We start from the raw sequence: 13,387 nt of genomic DNA, 5'->3' as shown, positions 1-13,387 counted from the left end.
CACATGAACTATCTGAAACTGATAGAGACACGACGTATTCTGAATTGGCCTCCTGATTTAAATGTTGTTTATTTCAAAAACAGGAATTTCACTAGAATATTAAAATAACTGTAGTAAAAATAACACYACAGTTAAGCTATTTTAATGTAATTATAAGGCAATATAGTTACATGAAAGTCAAATGAGGAAATTAATAAACTTTTTACCAGTTAAAAGTGTATTTTGGTTAAAACACCAGCTTGTCTATAYAATACTTTAGTTATAGCTTATAGGTATAAGGAATTGTCTGGTTTTAAATCCCACTAAATAATTGAAGTCAAATGAATGTGTAAATTGGAACTGGTTAAAATGTTTATTAGCCAAATTAACTGATTTACTTAGCATATCTTCAGAAAACTTTTAKCTGGTTTTATTTTGCTTCTCACCCTCAAACTTTACATTTCGTCCCGTGGACCTTAAAAGAGCACTGTCCTAGAGAGAAAATTGATAACCTTTTTCAGAGATATATAATTTGAAAATTCTACTACTTTAGACTAATTACAGGACATTGCATTCTGGAAACTTGAAATAATTTATGCTTGGTAACTTTTTCTATGTACTTTGTTGGTGGTTCAACAGATGCATAAACACAGCATTAAATTAAAAAATAGTGTGTCTKGGGCGTTTCCAGGGTAACACTAAAAAAAAAAAGAAATAAGGAAAACCAGAATAATTTTGAAATCGTTTTTATGGTCTTTTCTCTTTGAAAAAAAGTGTTTTCTCTTTGAAAAAAATTGTGAGGCAGAGATGCTGTTCAACTGCTKGGCAAAGAGAGTGCATTATCTTTCWYGTTWGTAAGCTTTCTTTGGGTTCTAGGAGAGACACATTAAATGTTTGCATGCTTGTATTGATGTCCCACTCTCCCTGAGCTTGTTCATGTCCTGGAGCACCAGCCTGTCCTCAGGACCCATGGGCTCCAGCCTTTGCTATGATTTGTGTACTTAGTTTCTCCTTCTCTGATGTTTGAATGAATCAGGGTGCAAATGGGGTCATTTCAAACAAGTGTYAGTTTGTAAAAGTCCTGTATAAGGTAGCTGTTTTACGTTCATTGGTCATGCAAAAAACAGAGGACGTAARTTTGTGGCATCCTACTCTCTTCACACAAAATCAGAAGCATAGGAGGGACCATATGAAAGATCTCATGAAAGCTTGTTTGCATGTTAAAGCCTCAAGTTACATGTTTTCAARCTGTAAAAGATCAAAATAAGAGAAAAACAGGTAAAACACTCTACTCAACAACATAGTTCAATATTAATGCACCAATGAGTCTTACACAGAAAAAAACTTAAGTGAACAGTGTGTTAAAATTACCTGACAGCAAATTGTATTATGACAAAAAAATTACTTTAAAGCTTAGCAGGATTTAAATCCCTTTAATTTTAAATCTAAACTACAAGATCTATGTTTTCATACTTTGTTCTCTCCCACAACATTTACAGCATTTGTATTTGTCCCTGGGGCAAATGGTACACAAAGATTCTGATCTTTCTCTCATGGGATCATAATCCTGTCTAATTTTAAACACCTACCCAGCTAGCTAGAATACCACAAAGCCAATGATTACATTGGAATCTCCACATCCTAAACAGGAGGAGATCCATGTGGATAGACACATGTATGTGCATTTTCTTCCAAGGAATGCTACTAACCACTTCAGAAGCGAGCTCCTGGGCTCACCCTCCACTTATTGTGTGTTTCTGTGTTTTGCAAAACTGGGTTTCAGTCCTGCTCTCTCTGCCAGCAAGAAGTGGGTTCCCTGCAGGAAGAGGGAGTGCTCTGTGCCTCTTTGCATCAGTCCTGCTACCCCTGTTGATAAAAGGCTGATGGATGATATTCCCCTATAAGGCAATTTCTATTTAGCCTTGCTTTCCTTAACTATGCTTGCCATGTTTCTGGCATAAGTAGATATTAATTAAAAGAAAGGGAAAAAAAGGTTTTGCAAGTTCAACACTGGATTTTATGCATGCAAATCTGTAACATTTTTGATAGAGCTTTTATAGGGCTGTCCATTTTAGCACACAACTGAGTTCGGTAGTTTTCTCTTAGAGCCATGATCAATATATTTGATTCTTGATTTCAAAACACTCTTCAACAGGAGTAGGAAATTTTCTGAATAGCTGTTAATTTTGCCTTTAAAAGCCCAACAGACTAGACTCATTATTGACCTCTTTGAAAAATTGTTTGTGTACTCCTGKTGCTGACTCAATAGAAGCAGGTTTTTGTAAAGACATTGTTTCATTTCTTACTGATGTCTTTTCTGTATTACCAGTGTTGARTATCTCCTCACATGTCAGTAGCCCTTGAGTTGCAGTTGGATCCCATTTCTCCCCTTCATGAAGACTTCCCTTCCTCTCTAGGTGGTCACCACCACCCCTTTAGTCCTGTTGGCTTAAACTACTGTTGTATTTTCTCCCTAACTTACACCAGTCAGTGGTGTTTAACTGCTTTAATGAATGGATTTTTTTAATAACACATTTGAAATAAGTAATGAGATGGTAATACAGAATGTTRCCTTAGCAAAGCTGGTAGCTCAGTAAACTGTAGGAAATTAGCACAATTGGCAGGTCGTGTAACAGCCAGGAGAGTTCTGTCCATCTTTACTTGACACTACTGCTACATCATCCTGCAGACTTAAGCTAGTGTTTTTATACAAGTTCTGGTTAAAATTTTTGGAGTTCAGAGGCTTAGCTTTGGTTTGAGGTTGTTACAAATGTAGTGTCTAGACAGGTTTAGTTTCCATATAAAAATAACCCCACAATTTGGAATTAATGGAACTGAGAAGTTTTAAGAGTTTGTGTCATGTTGTGTGGGTTTTTTCTTTTATTTGAAGTTGACTTGAGTTTGCTATGTATATTTTAATGTATCATATGCCTGCGGCTTGAGAACATATGAGAATGTTTTCTGTGCTTTAGGTGATCTCTTGTACATTTTCTATACAACCAACCAGGGGTCTTCAAGCTCTTTGCCAAGATCTTTATTTCTGTGCTTCCAGGAACTCTGTCACTGCCACAGTTCACCCTTAACTATTGCCACCTATTTTAATGGTGTCAGATACTGCCTGCTTTGGTTTTCTGAGGTGCAGCCTCCACCCTTTCCTTTCCTTTCCTTTCCTTTCCTTTCCTAATGGCCTGAGTCAGATATGCTTCTTTTTTTCGCCATTGTGTCATCTGTTTAATGTCTGGGTTTGTATCCTTGCTGCTGTTAAACAAATGCTTTAGAGGAAAGAGCTCAGGTTAGGGGGATAGGTTTAGATACAGGKAGGAATTCCTGTAAAAATAGAATTGGAAATAGTTACATTGTGAAGCAGTCTTGTACCTTTTTGCATCAAATGCAGTATACTTGCACACTGTCTGCCTTATCGAGAATGGCTCCAGACAACAAAATAAAAAAATGGTGACAAGTAGGCATTGAAATCAGTGAGTGAAAGTTGGAATTGGTGTGCATCTCTTCTACCTGCCATAAGTTGCATAAAAAAGTAAACTTTTTGATTTTAACAATAAATGTTTGCATTGATAACATGAGCTTAGTGCTGCTTAGTTCTGATTAAATAAAATTTAAATATTTTWAAATTGCTTTTATATTAGAGATAYCAAGTTTATARGAAACTATTGTACTCTAGACTGGCCTCCTTCATAACCTCAGTAGGATTTTATATTGCAACATATTCCTATCTTGTGGTTAAGACCAAACATATTTCTAGRAAGACATAATTTTTCTGTTTAAGACTTCAAGCAGTAGAACTTCCACAATGCCCCATAGTAAGTTATTGATTATCCTCATTATAAAAGTGTTTTGTGTTTCTATTCTGACTTCTAAATGCTTCATAAAGATGTAGACTTTGTTTTTTCCAAATATATTTAAAAAAAAAAAACCAAAATAGAATGGTACAGAATAGCTGTAGCATCTAGAATAGCTGTACCATCTAGAAATTTTCTTATCTATATGTATGATTGAGTTAGTCCTTAATCTTTTGGGTAAGGCTAGAAAGATTGCATGGAATTTTTTCACAATACTGGCTTGTCATAGTACAGGGAACTGTCTCTTTAGACTTCCAGGAATCATTACCATACACAAATCATTCTTGTCTTTAGAGTTACAAAACCAACCAGCCAAATGAAAAGATGTACTGGAAAATAAATGTGTTTTCAAATATACAGAAAAAGATAATTACAAAGTACATAACATAATTACTTGTTATTTAGTGGGGATATTTTCCACCAAAAAGTGGATGGGGAAAAAAACATATTTAAAGTGGCTATGAAGAAAATCCATTTTGAGTAAAACTTAGAGGATTAGTTGTCTTGAAGAATCTGCTGGTGCTTTTCTACATTTATGTAGTTGTTAAAGCATTCTTGCTATGTGAGTGATTTGATTCAATTTCTGCCTAAAGGAATGAGTTTTCCTACCTTCCAAGCATTTCCGCTCTTTAGCAATGGTGTCCTTAGAACAATGTCCTTTAATCCTTACTATTGAAGCTATTGCAGTCTGTCTGAAATAATGAAATATTAAATGAGTCAAAGAGAGAATGAGAAAATCATTCCTGAACTCAGATGTCATGTTCCTCAGTTTCAGATACCAGGCTTGCTGAATATATAACTGCTTCTAATGTACTTGTGAAATATGCACTGATAAATATGGTATAATTGTCTTTATTGTGATTTGGTTTTGTTTAAGAAAAAAACTTTGTATAATCTTTCAAATGGGCTAAATTGGTTGTAAGTGTCAATYTTTAGAAAAAAACAGTTTAATTCTTCACTATCAAAAGGGTTTTATGTTCTTGCAGGGAGCTTTACYTCCTGACTAAAAAGAGTTCACATCCCAAAAATGCGTTTTAATGAATGCCAGTCTTGCACTYTATAGCAGAATTTTCACAAGCAGTTATAATTGCATTATTCAGCAAATATATAGGCATATAGCTGCCTCCCTACTCTATTTAAAAATTAATTTCAGGAAGCTAGTTGGAGTTTCTTAGGGCTCTTTACAGTTCCTGATTTTCTGGGATACTTCTATGCTGTTGAGGAAGGAAGGAAGGACCATCTTTAAGARTCAGTAGTGTGGGAACTTCAGTGGCATGTTCAGGCCCTTCTCTGAAGCTAAATGCTAAAAGTATCCTAACAGATTCCGTGTTTGCATGTTTGGATTGATGCCTTAAGGACCTTAGAAATGAAACAACATACTTCTGAGATATTAGTATAGGAGATCATATAAAAACTGGTCATTATTTGGAGGCCTCCAGGAGCAGATATGGAAAATTGTCCAAAAACTCCACCCCTCACAGGGTGAATACAGTTTTAGAAATTTGGCAAATTAGCAAATTTGACAAGAATTCCCAATTAAAAGCACAGGTGATGAGGTCATCCCCCCTTCTGGTTCAACCGTTTCTGGAGCCCCCCTTTGGTACTAGTGGTACTTTGTTTATGAAAATGTGTTTCCAAGAACTATTTTTCAACCTTGGTACCCAGGGAGAATCAAGATAGGATAGGGACCCCKGGAATGTGTTTGGTCTATCTGCCTGGGGAAAAGGGTAGGGATAGGTACTGGGAAAGTTACAAATACATGTGTAAAGAATACAGAGAATATATAAAAGAAAAAAAGGCAAAAATCATTCCGGCATCAAAATGTAGGTTTTATCTAATATTTCAGAATTCCTTATGTTTGGAAACAATGCAAGTTAAACATTTACTAATCCTAATCTATCGATTCTTTTAGGTAAGGAACAATCTTCGGGAGAAATAAACATGCACCCTGTCTCAGCAGCTCCACTCTCTGTGTTTAGTAAAGAATCAAACTCCTCAAAACACAGCGATCACCACCACCATCACCACCATGAGCACAAGAAAAAGAAGAAGAAACACAAGCATAAGCATAARCATAAACATAAACATGATACTAAAGAAAAGGAGAAGGATCCCTTTGTTTTCTCYAACAGTCCAGCCAGTGCACGATCAATCCGTTCCCCATCACTTTCAGACTGATACCAGTGGCTTCTCTGGAGTTCWACTTGCAATATTCTTGGAGTGCATAGAAGGATGTACATAACTATYGCTTCTATCTTTTTTTATGGAACTAAGAGTATGTGAATTGCYGTAGCAATTCAGAAGCTCTGCCACCTTTGAAGCCTTCTTTTTGCATATGTGGTTGTTGAAATCTGATTCAAAAAGTATGGTTTATGATTCTGACTCATTTTGTATTTCACTGTTCTCCACACCTCCCACTCATTTTTCCATTTTAAACAAAGAAAACAGCCCTTTATGTAAGGGCCCCATGTCCACTGGCAACCCCCTGCACATCACGCTTACCATGTGTATTGCCAGAATCAATTATGGTTTAATCCTTTGAAGAATGTTAGAGGCAGAGGATGTTTTAAGCAGAAGCCAATTGCCAGGCCTTTGGTGACAGGCTGTTTCCAGAGCAGTATTGTACAACTAAGTGCAGATCTCCTCAGAAGACAGGGATTTTCTTTAGTCTTCAGCTGACCTGTTTCTTGCTTTAACCATTGCAATGTTATGTCAGACTTTTAAAATAACTGTATGTAGAACATTTGCATTTTTCAGATACTAAAACTCTTGAAAAATTCCAGGCTGCTTTTAAGCTGACGGTATTTATTATGGACATGAGCCTTTGAATATGATTAAATTCTGCAATTGTTTTTGGAATTTTAGCAAAATGCATAATGCATGTTTTGTCCTGTAATCAGGCTTTTAAGAATCCAATAAAGTTTGCGAATTATTTTGACAGAGGCAGAATTTTTTCTTCAAGCTTAACATTGGAATATGCTTTTGAAAGATGTTTGATAATTTTTTTTTAATTCTGAAAAGCTTGAAAATGGAAATACTGAAAAATAGGTATTCCTTCTGAGGGGTGGTTTGTTTGGAAGAAAGATCAGCTCATGAATCCACAGGAGAAATGTATTAGTGGATTAAACTAGGTCTGGGACTTGAAATGATGGTTACATTTAAATTTTCTTTAGCTGTGTTTTATGCAGTGTACTATTTACACCTAGGAAATGTTTTATTTAAAAACTTAATTTTTAAAAAGTTTTAAAAATAGAGATAAATAATCTCTGACACTTTTTATCTGTTTTCTTTATATGTGTGTAGAGGCAGCATTTTATTTCCATGCGCTGGTTAGCTTCTGTTGCCTAGAGTTCACATAGTGTTCTATAAGATGGTTGTATTTGGGTTAAATATTTTTTTAAATTTTCAMAAATTTTCATGAGATACTGATTCTCCTTCTTAGAACAAAGAGAGAAAGTTCAAGAGGGACCCAAGAAGACTTTTTTAAGCCATATTCTGTTTCGTGAAAGTTAATAAATACTTTTATATTCTATACCTGCTGGTGAATCCTGTAGTTCTTGGAATAAGAAGTTATCTGTAGACTAGAAAGATGATAGACTCGGATGTTTTGTAATATGCAAACACTTAATTTGTTTTTCAAACACCATACACTTTTATTCCTGCATGGATAGTTGTACTAATCTACTGATGTAATAGTTGTTGCATTTGGAACACATTTGGGCTGGATTCAGACACAACAGCCCTGGGCAACATTGCAGCCTCTGCTGATCCACTGCTTTGCCATGTCAGGGGAAGCCCACCTTGGTTTTGTTTCCTTTTAGYARTAACTGCAAGTTCTTGGAGCTTAGGAGAGCTGAAGGTGCAAGAAGAACACCTGAGCATGGGTTGAATGAGGTGCTGAGCATGTTTTGGGTACTAACCCTGTGCTGCTCAGCACTCCTTGTGAGGCAGTGAGTAATAGCTGGATGGAAATATTTTGAGGTGTTTTTTCCCTTGGCTATGGAGTGATGTAACAGTGCCAAGGGTGTTTGTGGGAGACCTGGGCTAATAGGCAATGAAAGCTGGCATTGTTTGGGAGAGTGAAGGCCAATGCATTTATGTTTTAAAAATGAGGTCATGGATAATTTAGACCGGTGTCGTTTCTACTTTTGGAGAGGTGGATTTACACTCTTGGGCTGAGGGAACATGTATTGTCCAGTGAAACAGGCACAGAACTGAGGCAGGGCTGTAGCACAGGAATTCTACCATCACYGGTTTTGCTGTATGACTTTAAGTGAACTATTGAATATATGCTAAGAAAATATGGCAAAAATACTGCCAACAGAAAACTGGAAGGTAGGGGAGGGAGGGGGAGAATGTAAAAAACCTTTTTCTAATGCAGTTTCTGAGATACATCATGTTTCTGGTTCAGAATATCCATTAGTGTGTTTGATGGAATACAGAGTTTGAGGTCTGCAGGTGGTGCAACRTGGACAATGTTCACAAACTGGTAAGTGTGCTCAGAAGTCAGAATAATTTGGCAGATTGCACAGGTGATTCAAAAAAAGCAAAGTGAAATCCAAAAGGAATGGATGTGAAATACTGAACTCCGGGGAAAATGAAGTGCATGAAAGCAAGCCATTCTCCTCATCTTGYATGGTGCAGTGAAAAAAAAAAATAATCTAGTTGCACAGAAGTGAGCAGTTTAATACTATGGCAGAAGTAAAAGTCATTTARGGATTAACAGGATTTTTTTTTCGTATAAGATGTGAATGTAATTATGCTATCCAGTGCCAGTGATTTGGGGCAACATATTTTAAGAAATAGGTGGGCAAAAGGAAATGAGATAACATTGCAGATAAGAAAACAAATRAAAGGAACTGAGTATCCCTGGTCTRGAATAAAAGAAGTTTGAGGAAGGAACTCGTCCTTCTCATACCTAAAATATTGCTGCAACAAAAAAAAATTATCAGTTGTTCTTGATACTTCCTTTGGGAAGAGAGGGATTAGCTTTATTCTCAAGGAATTTTTTTTGTTGTTGAATATTAATGAAAAGCATTTTAACAGGAACCTAATGATAATGTGAAAACTCATTTCTTATAGGCTTTTAAACAGCAGATTGGCAAATGTCTGGAGGGGATGTTTATGAGATGCTTCACCCCACTGAAGTGCAGGGACCTCGCTGCTATGAGTGCTTTTGTGGTTTCTTTGATCTTGCATTTTGTCAGTGGAATTTTTGCTTTGACTCCCTGGATGTTACCAGCACTTGTGGAAGAAGCAGAGGTCTTTGCCTGCCAAAGATCTCACCCATTGTGYTTTAGCTGGAGTTTTCCTTCTGCTGAGAAACTGGTGACTATTTCAGTTATAATCTGACATCGACTCAAGTTAAAATTTGATATTTGGATAGTGGATTAAGCTCTTTGTCCTCTCCACCTTCAAACCTCATAGGTTGCYTGTAACCTATGCAGTTGCTTTTGATCTGGGTTTTGATTTTTGGTAAAACTTCTGCTTCATAGTGTACTCTTCTTGAAAGGAAAAATATATTAAGCGGGGTGTTACCCAAATACTGCAAGAATGTACATTACACATATAAAGTAGAAATTAATGTGTTATTGAAAATAAGCAAAGCAGTCAGAGTCTGGAGAATTTATTTTGATATCTCAGTTTTTAACATGAATTCCTTTATTTTGTTCAATATAAAAGTCAGAACACCTGTAAGTGTAGGGCAAATATGTAATGCTAAAATATCTGTATGCACTTCTAATGCAGACTTTTCAGTGGGTTTTTTTTCTTTATTTCTCAATATAATTATAGAATAAAATGTCCACAGAGTAACTGTAGGCATGCTGAAGCATCTAATGAGGATATAGTTTCTCTCCTTAGGTGTCCAAGTATTTGGGCTTTTCAGCTTTGGTCAGTCACTGCTGGGCCCTGTCAGAGTGTCCTGGTGCAGTGGAGGAAAGGACAGCAGGATGCACCTTCCTTGAGTCCTTGGGTGAGCTTGTAACATCCTTCTATCAGTAAGCTCTGCTGTCCCATAAAGCACTCCAGCTGACATGAGGGCTCCTATCAGTGAAAACATATGTCTTACACTGTTTTTCTTTTGGGGATATAAGAGCTCCTTAGTTTTAGTTCATTTGTTTTATTTCACAGAAATAGAGTTTTTGTAAATTCTAATACAAGAAATTTTTAGTCATGTCTGTCATTATTTTCAGTTCCCTATGAGTTTTTTTCAGAAACTTAAGAACCCTTYAATGGATCATCGGTGTTAGATGGGGCCCTTAAAAACATAAGGTAAGTAGAAATGTTTTCAATATTTAATTTTTTATGTTTCCTTTTTTTATATATCCATTAAAATGTATGTTCTTTATGTTTACTTCCTGATTTTGTTATTTTAAATGCCAATAATATGTGAGTTTTCATATTAAGTCACAACTGCTAGTATTTAAAGTCTGCAATATTCTGTAGTCATCTGATRCCATAAACATAGGCTGTCTAAACAAATTTCTAAGGCATTCTTTTATTAATATTTTTGTCCTGATAAATCTACAATGTTAGCAATCTTTGTTGATGTTGAAGAGTCAGGATTTCATTTGAAAGACTCTGTATTTTATTGAAAAAACCTTCAATTAGTATGGTGCTTAGGTTGTGGTAACCACCATAAAGTGACAGAACAAATGAAAGCACGTTTAGCTGGATTTTCTTAATTTCTGAATGAAAGTGAATCTGCATGGGTATAACTTTGGGCTGGTTTAACAGCTTGTCCCTCTTGCAGCAAGAAGCTTCTTGTCCCTCCACAGCTCCTGACCCCCCCAGTGCCATGCTGGATGTTTTTGCTGAGCTCTTCTATGCCCTGATACAACTTTAACCTGCACTAGGTTATTCTTGTATTATTAGTGAGCTGAAACTTTTGGGCAGAGGCTGTGTAGGYAGCAAGGCTTTTGCCTGGCTTATGGAGCCAAGGGTGAAGTGGGAAGAGGGAGGGAGGGAGGGAGGCGTGAGCAGGAACAAAACCCTCTTTGGCAGCAGCAGTCGGTTCATTTGGCTCCACTGCTTCTTGTGACTTTGCTCCGAGAAAATGATACAATAGGGAGAATTCAAGTTTTCACATCTGCGCCTCTTTGGGAGTCTTAATTTTGTTGTGAATTGGTTGAGTGATTGTTTTGAACCAGATTCATTTTGGAAATTTTGTAAGGTTGGAGTGAGATGAGCTTATTTTTTCTTCGCTGTGTTAAAAAAAAAAMCAGTCCCAATGATAAAGTGGAAAAGAAACTTTAAAAATTACTCCAAAACTAATTTCAGGCCAAATAGAATTTTATTATATTCTATTTCAGACCAAATAGAATTTTCTTTTATTCTTTCTTAATTTTATTATTATCCTTACTACTATTATTTTATTTTTATCCACATAATTAATTTCACAAGAGAGTTAAGCATTTAATTCTGAAAATGCACATCTCATTTTCTAAATATTCCTATATTTTATAAATAAAATACTCCATGAAATGTAAGTAACCGATAAAGCTTCTATATTGAAATATTCCCTAAAAAGAAGGAAAGAGTTTGAAAGCATGTTGCAAGACCTGATTTATTCTTCCCCTTTTCAAAACCATATTTCTGGGGGAAAAAAATCTTTTTTGGAACTTAATGACATAGGAAATTTCCCACCCAGGAGCTGAAATCAAAGTATCTGGGAAAGAAGGTTTCTTAGAAGTTCTGAAACTATTTAACTACAACTTTTCAAGCTGATAGCACAGTCATGGAACTTACTGACAATGCATTATTGTTTTGCTAGTTTTAGTCACTGAATTCCTTGTTTTTCTGTGCAGTGAGCAACTTGAGATAGGAAGGAAGAGAAGGGTCTGTTACCTTGGGGAAGAGAGACTTGGAGAGATTAAAGATCTCMCATCAACTCTGTCTTTCACCTGCCTAAGGCAGCTTCTGCTGCTTTCAGGTATTATGGAGCTGTTGCTATCTTCACTTGTTTTCCTCTACTATTTCTTTACCTTCAAGTCTTCTTCCAGTTTATAGGTGTAACAGATGTCAGAGGAASATCCAAGCTTCAGGAAAGACAAATCACTCAAAGACATCCACTAAAGCRGAGGGTTTAAGCTGCTTTGGTGCAGGCTGATATCCTACACGTGGGGATTTGACAGTCTTGTTGAGGTTTTTAATGGTCTGTTCCCAGCTCTGTGGCCAGCAGTCTGCCACAGCTTATTTCTCCTCCCTGAGAGCCAGACATAGGTGCTCCTTGTCCTTTCTGGACATTTACAGTTTCAGAGTCTGTGCAAGCATCTTTCTTGTGTTTGGAGCAGTATGTATAAAAAATGCTTCTCCATCTCAAATGTCATTTTAAAATGTTAGAATCCTTATGTTTGTTATTGGGTACTTGACTAATTTAAAAATACTGAATACTTTCTGTTGCTTTGGAGAGTAACATTTTTACAAAGAGGCATTTGTTTTCACAGCACTGAAAATCTTCCAGCTACTCTAAAAAACACTCAGCACTTAATAACTAGGACAACACACAAAGGAGTAGAGAGAAAAAAATCTTTTTGTATATCTTTTCATGGAAGAGAAATGTCCTTACACTGTAGGAGAACCTACAAAGGACTTCAAGGAAACAGTTGTTCACTACTGCTATGATGAAGATATGTRAAAATCTCAGAGTAAAAATAGTGTGGGGAGGGCAGCTTAATACAKTTCTTTTTGCAATAAAAGTTCAACAAATCAGGTGGAAATAAAATAATTTATAAAATTAAAGCAGGACAGTGGTAATGTATATAATGTACAACAGCTGCTTAATTTTTGACCATTGTCCTTGAGTGCTGTATTCCTAAATCGAGAACCTGGCAAGAGCTCCATCATGACTAAGTATCTGTCATCCAGCTGAAACTAACAGCTTGGCAGTTCACTTTTAATTTTCCTTTAACGATTTGTGCTATCAGGAGTAGAGAAAGTTTCTAAATATTTGGCTTCTAGCTATTTTACAAAATTCAAATATAATTTGAACCTGATTTACCTGTTCTGTAACAACATATGTAATGTGTTCTTGGGCTGCACAGAAACAAAGTTGGAATTGGCCTTTGAGTTGTATTTTTATGAATACTTATTTCTGGTTGTGGCTGTGAGTTGAGGCAATGACTTGTACCAGCTCTCAAGCTCATCTTCTCCCTGGYCCCATCCCCCTGCTCTTCTGTCTCATCTCCTCCTTCTCTCCATTTTTTTTTCCTCTACTATTGTTTTACATTTCTCCAGCTCAGACACGGTTTCAAACCTTATTGAGATGAAGAGCAGATCCAGAGGATGGAAGTATTTTAATGCAGAGGGCATGAGTACATGCCACCAGATAGTCTCTCATGGCCTTGAGGCTGTTCCAGAGAGGGTTAAAACTGCACATGCAAGTGTGCAGGTGAGGGAACTCCCRTAACTCACCACTGTCTACTCCCAAAACTTTACTTTTTCAGAGGTTTTGACTTTCCCTGGTGTTTTCTACAGCCCAGGTGGGCAGTGTTCTGCCCTTGGCACAGCTCTGGGTTGGTGGAGTGGACTGGGGATATGGAGCAGCACCA

The 13,387-nt window shown here is 36.5% G+C and overlaps 1 protein-coding gene across 3 annotated transcripts in view; it reads left to right on the top strand.

Annotated features, from left to right (window-relative positions):
* TAF2 (TATA-box binding protein associated factor 2) overlaps positions 1-6,774 on the top strand; it is a 62,092-nt gene extending 55,318 nt beyond the window's left edge. For all 3 annotated transcript variants that reach the window (XM_057367967.1, XM_057367978.1, XM_057367973.1), the window contains one exon: positions 5,749-6,774. In XM_057367967.1, coding sequence (XP_057223950.1) covers positions 5,749-6,014 — 266 coding nt within the window. In that variant the 3' untranslated portion in view covers positions 6,015-6,774. The remainder of the gene's footprint in view (positions 1-5,748) is intronic.
* The last annotated feature ends 6,613 nt before the right edge of the window (positions 6,775-13,387 follow it).

The sequence above is a fragment of the Malurus melanocephalus genome, unplaced genomic scaffold (genome assembly GCF_030028575.1).
Source record: "Malurus melanocephalus ecotype Western Australia unplaced genomic scaffold, MMel_1.1 scaffold_3, whole genome shotgun sequence".
Classification (NCBI taxonomy): Eukaryota; Metazoa; Chordata; class Aves; order Passeriformes; family Maluridae; genus Malurus; species Malurus melanocephalus.
This window is presented reverse-complemented; position numbering and strand designations above follow the sequence as displayed.